Consider the following 12872-nt stretch of genomic DNA (forward strand, 5'->3'; position numbering starts at 1 on the left):
ACAGAAATGAGAAAACAGAAGAAAAAGATTGACCTCCTCCGCTGGAATTTTTTTCTGCACATGAAAAACACTGCACACGTGTTTCCAAGTAGATACACCAGATGAGAGAGGCACTAAACTCCATGGAAAAAACAGCCTAGGTGTGAACTAGCTCATAAAGCAGCATTTACCTGGATAATGTTTTATAAAATTTCAAAGAAAAAACAGACATAAATGACTGCAGCTGTGTGTGAAACGGTAGGATACTCTAATTTTTTTAGCAATAAACTTTAGTTGAAGTTAACAACCAATAATCAAACAAAGAGTTCTCATTAGAACCTGCTATTTCGTCTCTTTTACAGTCTTTTTGATTTATTCTGACACTTAATATGAAACATTGCTGACTTTGCAACATTGTATTCTTTATCCGTACTAAGATGAGGCATCTTTGTGTCTTTTGAGCTTTCACCAAAGAAAAGCGTGACTTGTTTTAATTTAATACCTGCGGTTCTGTGACAGTGGGAATAAGGCATAACTGTGCATTGCAATGTCCATTCTCATACGTTTTAACTGACTGGTCAGAAGAACAGAAAGATGGGGACAGAGCAAGAAGAAGGAGAGAGATCAAATATGGAGGGACAGACACGGGGGCACACCTGGCATGTGCACCATCCTGCAGTTGCAGTTCTCCACGATATAGCGCGTCTCACAGTCGATCCGGCAGGCCGTGACACTGTACACCTGGAAGAATCCGGACTCCAGGGCCATGGACTGACACTCCCCCCAAGGAGGAGGTAGGTAGGTCAACTGCACAAACACATAAACACACACACACACACACACACACACACACAGGATATTCAGCACATCTGGTGACCACACCACACAGTACCGCCACAAATAGATCATCACAGAATAAACACTTTCTGGAAATCTCATATCTTTGTGTTATGTCATCTCATGTCTTATGTTTACAATACCCATTTTTTGCAAACCAAGGAAGGAATTACTGTGAGTGAAGAGAGAAAGGCTTAATCTCATATTTAAATACTGAATACTCAGCATCAGAAATATAATACCAAAATGTCCCACAAGATCCAATCCAAGTAGGCAAGGACTGCCCATAAAAAGGAATGCTTTAGTATGTGGCATTGTACAGCCCTTTCAGAGGGGATATACAGTATCACAACAGGCCTTCCGTGGTAGCACTGCTTTTCACAATTGAATGGTTCCACTTTTACATTCACATCTGTCTTTCAGTTGTTTGCATTCAAGAGATTACTGTATATAGGCATTAAGAGCACTGTGTCAGGAAACTATTATCCCAATGAGCAAAAACCGGATTCTAGACATCTAGAAAGGTGGAAATCTAGGTTGACAGACATTCTGACATGAACTCCAATAAAGCTCAGGATTTACCCGAACATAGCTATGTCGGCATGAAAACTTTTATTTTTTAACCAAATGTAGCCATGCTTTTACCTGAATGCCTAGATGGCAGTTCACTGACGGACTTTTAACGGACTTTTCACCACAAAAACGTTCCCTGGAATGTTAGAATAGTTTTAAGTTGTTTAAGACAGTTGTTAGGCACCTTGGGGTGACATAGCTCAGGAGGTAAGACCGATTGTCTGGCAGTCGGAGGGTTGCCGGTTCAAACCCCGCCCTGGGCATGTCGAAGTGTCCTTGAGCAAGACACCTAACCCCCAACTGCTCTGGCGAATGAGAGGCATCAATTGTAAAGCGCTTTGGATAAAAGCGCTATATAAATGCAGTCCATTCACCATTTACCTTGTAATTCCAGATGTACATCTATGTCTGCTTATGTTTCAGGATCTATTTAGACTGTCAGCTATCTACTGTATATATTTACATGTGTTATCTACCTTTTTTCTTTTTGGTCAAATTTAGAATATATCAATTGCGTGCTGCTGCAATTGCTAAACTGTAAAACATAGCATATATGAAGTATATAACCACATATACAGCATCACTTGTCAGGGTCATAACTGACTAACCTGATAAACTTCTCAAAATAGACTGAAAAATGTTGTGTTAATTGAACTGCATTTATTTGTGTCCAAAATGGACCTCAATGCAGTGGCTCCAGTACTAAGATTTTAGCTGTATATATGATTAAAGAACTGCCATTTAATCTTGTTCAGTCTGGGTGGCAACTGCTGTGGGTCAGTAAGTCATCATTAATCTTCTGTCTCTCTTGGCAGGAGATTCAATCCATGGATTTGATCCTCTGTAGTCCCTTTGATCGTAAAGACTGGAGCTCAGCTTGGAGTAGAAGTATTCTTCATGGACCAAGGACAAAAGTCATGACTGCACCCATGTGTTTCAGTCTGCAGTACATGGTTGGCTTGACACTCTGAATTCCTGTAAAGGAAACCTAAATCTGTTTCTGTCAGGAGTAGACATACAGTCCTAATGGTTGGAACCATGGGTACTGTGTAAAAAATAATCATAGCCGAAGAAGATATTTCTTATAACAGGGGCCATGATAACAAGACTACAGAATATACAGTCTCTTATCTGTTTACTTAGAGGAGCTGTTTCTCTCTGTCGTCAAAAACAGGATTTCAAGTAAGAGGCATTAGAGGAAAGACAGCGTGTCTTCTTAAAAAAATAACATAATGGATTTGAAATGGTATATTAATGACTGTGAGCCAGAGCAGGGAGAGCTTCTGATAAAGCCTGTGAGAAGCATTTCGTTTGCAGTTTAATAGTCTTGTTTACTTCATTATTCATCGAGGTTTGGGGAGTTTTCATTCGGAAAATGCGATCAGGCCGAGTGCTTGCAAAACCACAATGTGCCTAATGTACAAAAAAGTGCATGGGACAAGAGCTGGAATTCAGAGTCTGATAAACAGGTCCTTAGCCGACGCTACATTTAATGTGTTTCCCACTTTTAAGGGCCTGAGATCTCTATCCCTGCATAGAGGGACTAGATATAAAGGCTTTGGGGGCAATTTTCTCAGTCATACAGTGTTTGCTAGACTTCCTTAGTATTTGTACTCAATTTAAAGTTTTGAGGTGTTTCATTTTTTTTCTTTCTGTAACTCCTTTATTTGACATTCTGTTTTAACCGTGCAAATTCCTCCTTAACAAACCATGTTTTATGATTGATATGTTTAATCAGAACCTATCGCCTTCTGTTTGATGTGCTGACCCAGAGTGTCTCTGTAATTAATTGCATATGGATGAGGTAACAGTTGAAGCAGGCAAAATAAATTGTCATTATGTGATGCTCTTGAACAAAAATAGACAAGGCAAAACATTGTTTGAAATAATGAATCTTGCCATCTGACACTTTTCCATCTGTGTAACCTTGGCGAATATTCTCCTGAGAGGGAAATCGAGTCCAGAATCACAGAAGGTGAGGCTCAAGTATCCTGATGACCTGTTAGAACTTGAGAGCACATCCAACATTGCAACCAGACTAAAGACCGCATTGTGAATTGTGAATATGTAGCGGAGAAAATATGGATAAAATTCAGAGAAAAACTGACTTAAGGTAATTGCCAAACATATATAATTCTCAATAACCATGACTTGCTTTAAGTCACCTTTCCCACAGTGACTAACCAATATTGCCTGCTTTGTCACCGAAGTCTGTGCATCTATGTGAAAGAACACATAAACAAGTCAGCGCACAGATTACCAAACATTTCTCTTTCAATAGCATATTAATTAATGGATCTCAAAAGCTAGACCTGACAAGGCTAGAAGCCTCTTCACAAAGGAAGGAGTATGTGCAGTGCTTTGAGCTACAATGAATGTCCGGCTGTCTACATCACTGAGTAGGAAGTTTGGGGGGGGGATTGGGGTCGCTGGTCAGGGAGTGATTTAGCGCTTCATTTTGGCCATTTAGCAGTAAGGTTCCTCAACGGAAGGACTACACACCATCTGCTACTAATGGAAGCTCTGCTGCTCTCTATAACAACCACATCGGTTTAGTTGCTCCAACAGTACGTTGTGTGTCATTGTGTTACTTTGGAAAAATTCTATATTGTGCTGATAAAGTTATGCTTTATCAGACACGGCATGTGTGATAAAGTAATTTCCCATTCTTGAGATCAGTAAAGTTCTATTATTGTGATTACTACACATACATATGTGCACACAAACACAGGGCAGTAGCTCACAATAGTTGGTGGGAATCTGTAGGTAAGGGTTGTATCAAGCACTTTATATGAAATTGGTTGTTTTTATCTGTGATGAATGGCAGAATATATGTGTAAGATTCAAATGATCCTACCAGTAAGTTTTAATGGGTAAGAGGAGCTGAACCACTAAACAAACAGACTCATTTTTAAAAAGAAAAGGAAAGCTAAAAAATAAAAGCAACCGCATCCTCAGTTTAGTTTTGCAATTTTTTAGACCTATCTCCTATTAATATTTAAATAAATGAGAAACATTCATATGAAGAAGGAAAACACATTCCACAGAAATATGTGACATGAAAAATGCATCTATATGCCCTTTCTTTGGAAAAGATCAAACATGTTTCTTTGTTTAAAATCGGGCTTTGAAAACATGAACAAAAGCAGCCCAGCCACAGAATATTTGAATAAAAAATATGGTGGTGCTCCAGGGGCTCATAATATCTGCCATTTAATTTGACTCATGGGACGGGAAAATATATTTAGCAACAGTACAGCGATATAGAGGGAACTGTAGACACAGAGCTAATGGGCCAATAGACGGGACTCTTCCCTTGGAACTAAACAGAATACGAACGATTCTGTGCCGCAGTGACCACACAGTACTGAAGAAGGCGTCATCTCACAGACAATATTTAGCAGAGATTCTGACACACTGTGATTATCAATGATTGCAATGATTAAATTCACTTGCACTTGGTTGGCTACTAAAATCTAATTCTGGTCAGTTAGCAGAAAATTGCATTTGAGGTTGCTGCTTTTAGAGAGTAGCCTATGCTGTATTCATTCGATGGGAAAAGTGGCTCTGAGCTTGCTGTTTTATTGAGGGTCATATAATAATTAACCTTGGAGGATGTAGCAGTATCAAGAAGAAGTTTTAGAAAGAGACGTACCCTCTGTTCTTGTGTCGAAACGAAGGTCTGGAATCCCGGGGCAACGCCGAACCCGAGCTCGTGAACAAAGGGGGGCTCGGCCTGGCTGTGAATCTGCACTCTGACTCCTGCCTCAAACGCCGTCTCCTCTGTGGAAACACAAAGTGTCAAACAAGTGCACAACATAACCCTATAGCCCAAACCCAATCGAAGCAATCAAGCTAGAACCACCCCCCGGGTTAAGCTACAAGCTCTTGTGGCACTGGGTTAATTACATCTTCAGGGGATCCTCATTCAAATACAACTTTATTGCACGCATTTAATTCTGTCCTTTCAATTCATTCTAATTTCATTCAAAGAATGTGAACAATACAGTGTGGCATTCTGAGTTAGCCTGAAAATGACTTCTAATATCGAACTGGTTGGAGGGACGGGGCTAGCTTATAGGGAGTTTTCTGCCACAGGGAGTTTTTCCACTGTTGCCTTAGGCTTGCTCCTGTGGGGGTTTAGGCTAGGGTTGTCTGTAAAGCGTATTGTGACAACTGTTGTAAAATACGCTATATACATAAAATTTGATTTGATTTGATTTGATTATAGTTTTAGACAATATGCCCTGGGAACACTGAGCATGGATCAGAACTGTTTCCTGCTTTATAGTCCTGCCTGCTTTGTCAATTATGGTGGATTACACTCTGGTGCAGATTAAAGCAGGCCAATTTAGCGTGGCAAGACATTAAAAGATGCACATACTGTAAATGAAAGGTGCAGCAGCTAAACATGCTTTACCCAATCTGACAGCTGTGTGGTGTTTCATATGCATATGCAACATTGTCATAGCTGATCTGTCACAAAGGCGAGCGCACACTAACACGCTCTCACACGCGGTCCATTAAATGCTCCAACACCTTGCAGCGATCTTTTCATCATAACACCTGGTTGGTTCTCATCTGATTAACGTTTCACTTCTTTAAAATATACCGATTCGATCACTTTTTAAAGCCTCCATTTCTACATTGCTGAAAATAGCACATATTGTCACCCTCGGAAAAACTATTTTTTCACAAGTTATAAAAGAAAATGATATAAAAGAAAAGCGGCCTTTTTTCCAAGTTGTTAGTGGTAGCACACCCATCGCCCACAACCCATCAGGCATATTCCTAATCGGGGAAGGAAGGGCTTAAAGGGCAGCAATCACCAGCCTTGATGTGTGAAGGACAGGTGCGTAGAGACAGCTGTGTGTTGCAATGGCAACAGTGATTATGCTCCTTAGCCTCAACTGTTCTGAGCCTCAGGGCTCCAACAGCACACTTAAGTAGCTGCTGAATATATTAGCATTCCCATTTAATCCTTGCTTTTCCATGCGCCATTTATCTCCAAAATCCAGAGAGGCCACCCTTCAAATACTGTCATCTAATCTGAAAGTAACTTTGGAAAAGCAATACTCTTACACTCTTATACAAGCACAGCTTAGGAAAAAAAGATTAAAAAATTTCATATTCTTTAAACAATTTAAATCTTGCAGGAAAAGTAGTAATTATGCATTCGGATCATAAAGTTTGCTCCAAGTGCTGCACTTTTTCTATGGGATTTTTCTTGGTATGAAAGTTACATAAGCCACTACATAAGATAAATAAGCCATTCTGGCTTTCATAGTTTGTCATGTAGCTTGAATCTATTCATTACATTACATTTATTTGGCTCTTTCATCCAAAGTGACGTACAATAAGTGCATACTGAAGGTCACTGCGACAACTACAAAACACAGGTCTGAGTTTCAATTCTCTTTAAGTAACAGTTATTCATAGCCATGAACACAATAAGTCCAGTTCACACAGCAGGCATAGGCTAGGTCATAGAGTACTGCTAAGTCAAACTAGGAGGCATGACAGCAAACTACAACATAAAGATAACAATACAAGTGCAAAATAATTGTCTGAGTGCCCTGGAGAATGATGACAGTTACCTGGACTCACCACTCTGCAGGGCACTCCCAATCTAGGATCACTCTTATCACTTGTATCCTTTTACTTTGTTTCTATAGCACTTTCATGTTACACATGTACCTCCTGTACCACTTTCATGTTACATGTACCTCCATTCAGCACTTACAGTGCACTTGTATCATTATCTTGATTGTTATCTTGTTGTAGCTTGTTGTCATACCTCCTAGTTTGACTTAACATTACTCTCTGACCTAACCTATGCTTACTGTGTGAATAGGATTTAATGTGTTCATGGTTATGGATAACTGTTACATAATAAGTATAGTACCTTATTGGACCTGTGTTTTGTAGTTGTTCCACTGACCTTTGGTATGCACTTATTATACGTCGCTTTGGATAAAATTGTCTGCTAAATAAATGTAATGTGTTGAATAGATTTTAAAATACTGACAAAGTTTGGAAATTCAAATTAGTGAGCCATGGCACTCTTACTTGACCTATGCCATTACAGTGCTTTTTACCACATCCTGCTTTTTAAAAAGGTATAATAGCTTGTTAGAGGGAGGCATTGCTCTAGCCTTTATTTCCTGAAATTTTTGTTCATATTCAGTTGCTTGTGACTGCAATGCAATTTTGATGCAGTTGGACAATGCAACACATACTTCACTAGAATACAAATTGAACTAGAGAACTGTAGCCCACCTTTAAAAAACTATTATCAAACATTAGCAGTGCAGTAGTGATCACAGCCTATATAGACGTGTTAGAAACAGGATAATAGACCTATAGGGTATCTTTTTAAGCTGTCTGAAAAAAACATGTGAATTTTCAGAAGCCGATCTCGCTGACAGCAGTGTTTGTTAAAATGCATTGAGCATCAGGGATTAAAGCACTGTTGGTGACTGAACTTTCCCTCCCCTTTCAGATTGACCTGGAGAAGACCTTTCCTGAGGCAAATGATTATAGCATGGATGCGCCCTCAATGCCTGAGTTCCCCTGAAGGCTATCTGTGAGCCTGCCAACACTATGCTGATTACAGTCAAAATGAGATTCATAAACAAGAGTGAAAGACCAGCGACCTTTAAAAAGGCAGCCCAATTAACTACGGGGAGGAATAGGGTAAAAAAGTTAAAAGTGACAGGCATCAATGTTAATAATGTCATATGAATAATGAATTTAGATAACAGATATTATTTTAGATCACATATATTATGCTTGAAACCGAACAAATCATATAAATAATTGTAACAACACAGCATCATTAATTGAATCCCTTTTCCGGAGAGAAAAATATCACAAAAAGTGAACATGCAATATCATTAAATATTATATTATATACACATACATATGTAAATTATATGATAATATTATTCATTTATACAAACAAGTACTGTCAACAGTACTTGCAGAGGGCTACCCAAATCAATACTTGCAGACCGAAAAAGGTTTCATAAAAACTAAACACTCATCAAATATCATCTAAATTTATGGCACCAATATAAATATAGGCGGCAGTGTAGTATAATGGCTAAGGAGTTGGTCTTGTAACCTATAAGGTAGCAGGTTCGATTCCCCGATAGGACACCGCCGTTGTACCCTTGAGCAAGGTACTTAACCTGCATTGCTCCAGTATATATCCAGCTGTATAACTGGATAAAATGTAAGTCGCTCTGGATAAGAGCTTCTGCTAAATGCCTGTAATGTAATGTAAATATCGGAGGACTATTCTGTAATATACACATTATGTACAGAAAAGCTGTGTAACTTCATGATGCCATTGTCCATTTGCCATAGCTCTCTCGAATACAATCTAAATTATGTAAAATGGATGATAAAAATGATTTTGTACCTCAGGGTACAATACTGAAATGCAGTATACATGAGCATACAGTGCAGTCTGGACAGTGACACGATTTTTGTGGTTTTGACTCTGTACTCCAGCACATTGGATTTGAAATGAAATAATGAATATTAGCTTAAAGTAGAGACTGTCAGCTTTAATACGCAGGTATATCCGTATTGGACGAACCATATACCAAAAAAGCAAGTCATCATGGGGTGTAAAAATCAGAACAAATTGATCAGACATAGCAAAAACATTAGGTGTATCCAAATCAACTGGTTGGTACATTGTTAAGAAGCAATAATGCATTGGTGAGCTCAACAAGAGCAAACAACCTGATAGACTATGGAAACAACTGGACATGGATGACTGAAGACATTCAATTGTCAAGAAAAAACCCTTTTCAGCTTTTGAACATATCAAGAACACTATCAAGTAGGTATGCATAGACGTGTGAAAGACTGACATAAAGAAAAGACTAAACCAGCATAACCTCAGAGGGTTCACTGCAAGATGCAAACCACTGGTAAGCCTCAAGAACAGAACGGTCAGGTTAGAGTTTGCTAAAAATATATATGCTGTATATATTTAAATAAAAACAGTGGAGTTAGGGAACAAAGTCATATGGGCAGATGAGACAAGTATTAACCTGTACCAAAGTGATGAAAGAGGAAAATGTGAAGAAAGAAAGTGACTACTCATGATCCAAAGCACTCTTCCTCATCTGTGAAACATGGTGGTGGGAGTGTTATAGCATGTATGGCTGCCACTGGAACTGGCTCACTTATCTTCATTGATGATTGCTGACAGCAGCAGCAGGATGAATTTTAAAGTGTACAGAAACATTGTATGTGCTTAGATCCAACCAAAAAGATTCAAAACTCTTTGAACAGTGCCTCAGCAGGACAATGACCCCAAACATACTGCTAAGGTAACCAAGTTTTTCAGGGCCAAAAAGTGGAAATGTTCTTAACTGGCCACGCCAATCACATGACTTGAATCAAATTGAACATGCGTTTCACTTTCTGAAGACAAGACAGAAGGCAAAAAGCTGCAGCAACCCAGCATCATAGTCATCCTGCCTCTCATATCTTTGTTCACAGACACATTTCATAGCCAATAAACAGAAATTACCACTGAATCCAGCAGAACAGAGGACTGTGTTTATTTTACACCATATCCTTATTCAGCTATTTGTGAAAAACATCTATATACACAAAACTGATTTGGCATCCTCAGCTGAATAATCTTAGCATTCATCACTAAATCTCCTAATAATGCGTCTTAGTCCTGGAGCCTATATGAATGAGGACTGGTTCATAAGCCATTTTCAATGCAAAGAGTGGACATTTTCAATGGCTCACTTATAATGCAGTTGTGCTTTACTTCAGACAAAAGTATCTTGCTCTACTTTATCATCATTGAGACTATTGGCTATAAATTTACCTGCTTGGTTCATCTTTTTTCATATTTATCACATATTCAACCTTTAATTTCTCACACCGCAGCACTGTTGTGAATATCAGTAGAATGAAATTAGACATAAAATAGCATCTAAATCAGGGATCATCAACTCAAATCCTGGAGGGCCACTGTGACTGTCGGTTTATGATGTGTTCATTAACTTAAGAGCTTAATTTAACTCATTTATTGGCCGAAGCGTCTGCACACCCTGTTTCCAAGGCCTAAATTGGCTGCTCATTGAAAGGAAATCACAAAAATGAGCAGAGACTGCACTAAATCATGGCCCAACCTTACCCTAAGCACAATACATTTTGTCCTTCAAGTAAATGATATTAGTTATTTTACTCATCAATTATTACTTTTAATTATTCATTGGATTTCAGACAATATATTCATTTATATTCATGTATTTTTGATGTATTTTGTGTATACACCATATTGTGGTCTCTGGGACCTGCCTTAAAATACTACAAAGTTCCCTTGTGGAGAAATGCAACCCTTTTTATGCACCACAGCCCCCTGAAACTAGCAACCTTCTCCATTTATAAATAGCATTGTTTGGTAGTTTTGCATTCAACAGTACATTGTTAAATAAATAAATGTAATGTAATGTAAATGTAAAGGCAACACAGTATAACCAAATGATGTCTGATATTGACAAAAAAAGGGGGGGGGGGGGGCGGTGGCATTTTTCCATTGGTTTATGTTGTGACACCGCCACATTACATTTTCAGTTAAACACTGAGGAATTTTTAAATTGAAACATACCAGTTGCACTTTGATTATTTTTGTGTTTTTATTTCATTGGGAGACAAGCAGAGCAGGTGCTGGAGCCCCTATTGTTTTTGTTTATTTCTTCTTATTTTGCCAGTGCCGCCCAACTGGATTAGACTTTATAATGATCTTGGATGTAAATGAGGTGTGCTGAGCATATGCAAATACTGTCCGTGTGGGGCTTCTACTTCCACTGTTACTGGTACACTGATACACATGCAAATTAGGTGAATCATGTGACTGCAGCTCAAATGGAGAAATGAAACAAAGTAAACAAAAAAGTTAACTCCAAATAATTCTATAAAAACTGTCTCCAAAATAATTGTGTAAAATAACTTATAAATCTTTTTATGTCACAGATTTTCTGTTTAACTAAAAACAATAAGGCAAATTCACAGACATGGATAAGAATGGACACACAATCATAGACACAGATGGACACACACTGTTCATTTGGCCAACAACGTGATTTCTCAAATAGCTTGTGTGTTTTTTTCACTGCCTTTCCAGAGCAGTGTTTCTTGTTCTATTGCGCAGTCAAAACTGAGCCCATCTCCCCATCTCCTTCTCGACGGGCTTTCTTTCAGCTCGGCCTGGCATGCTAACAGTCAGCTTCTACTGTAATAGCCAGTAAATGGAGAGAAGACCAGAGAACAAATGCATCTCCTAGTGATGACAGGAGCAATTTACTCTGCAAAGTCTGCAACACTGCTCTGATGCGACTTCATTTCGGTGCAACCGGCTTGCATGTGGAGCAGGCCAAGATCATCGTTATCTGTCATGATTGCTTACTGTTATTCATATGGTTTCCCACAGAGAATATATACAGAGAACTATAAATTCTGCTCTTCTGATACAATGAAATCTGAATGAATTTACAGATTACATTTGCCAATGACACAGAGGAAAAAGTTTAAATTCATGTTTAAATAACAATGACTGTCTTCATCCTATTTATAGACTGATCTTTCAAATCTCCTTACATAAGAAAGCTAATATAAAACTGAGCATATACAAAGATACCGGTGCAATATTTCTAAATAATCAATGGATAGTTTTGCGCAGATTTGTTGAATGTGTGTTCTTTTTCCAGAACCTTTCTGCTTGAAATGTTTTCTGAACATTATTTTACAAGCCTCATGAAAAAGCTTGTAAATGTAAAGCCTCATATAAATTACAGTTTACAGTTTAGTGTTATTTGTACATTAGCTTGATTAAACTCTTATTAATTAATGTTTTCATGGTGAAACACTGTCAGAGCCATCATAAACTAGGCTATAATTATAATTATAAACCAACTGAAAAATGTGTTGCTGTATATTCATTTATTTATATTGCGGCATTTTCTTTGACATTTTATATTTAAAACAAGTTAAAATTTAAATCCAAGATTTCTTTGTACAGTCGCTGACCTGCATTAATGAATAAAATATAGCGATCACATCCTCCCAGGCTAAATACACAAAAAAATGACCTACATGACTCGTAAGCTACATAATGTAGGGCCAAGTGCGTTTCAATGAACTCCACCTGGCTGCTGATTTGCCCATACGGTTATACTCGCCATGAAATTTTGATCCACTTCCACAGTGTACAACTTCCACTTCAATAATGCAGCACAGTAGAAATTCTCCACCTGACTGAGATTTAATAGGAATAATATCCATTCCCATTTACATTCTCTTTCTCCTCTTCCTTGCATTTGGAAGTGGAAAAATGGCTGGGACAGTAAGACTTATTGACTGCAATTAACAGTGAATCACAAGTAGGTATCCACTTCTTGAAATACTTGACTTTTCTTTTTTTTCTTTTTTTTACCTTACTT

At 38.2% G+C, this 12872-nt stretch overlaps 1 protein-coding gene across 2 annotated transcripts in view; it reads right to left on the reverse strand.

The window, feature by feature from the left end:
• Window positions 1–12872, reverse strand: part of LOC135247953 (acid-sensing ion channel 2-like) — a 363876-nt gene that overhangs the window by 14026 nt on the left and 336978 nt on the right. For both annotated transcript variants that reach the window (XM_064321970.1, XM_064321969.1), the window contains 2 exons: window positions 5045–5172; window positions 636–786 (listed from right to left, as the gene is read on the reverse strand). In XM_064321970.1, the coding sequence (XP_064178040.1) occupies window positions 636–786; window positions 5045–5172 (279 nt within the window). The remainder of the gene's footprint in view (window positions 1–635; window positions 787–5044; window positions 5173–12872) is intronic.

The sequence above is a fragment of the Anguilla rostrata genome, chromosome 2, assembly GCF_018555375.3.
Source record: "Anguilla rostrata isolate EN2019 chromosome 2, ASM1855537v3, whole genome shotgun sequence".
Taxonomy (NCBI): domain Eukaryota; kingdom Metazoa; phylum Chordata; class Actinopteri; order Anguilliformes; family Anguillidae; genus Anguilla; species Anguilla rostrata.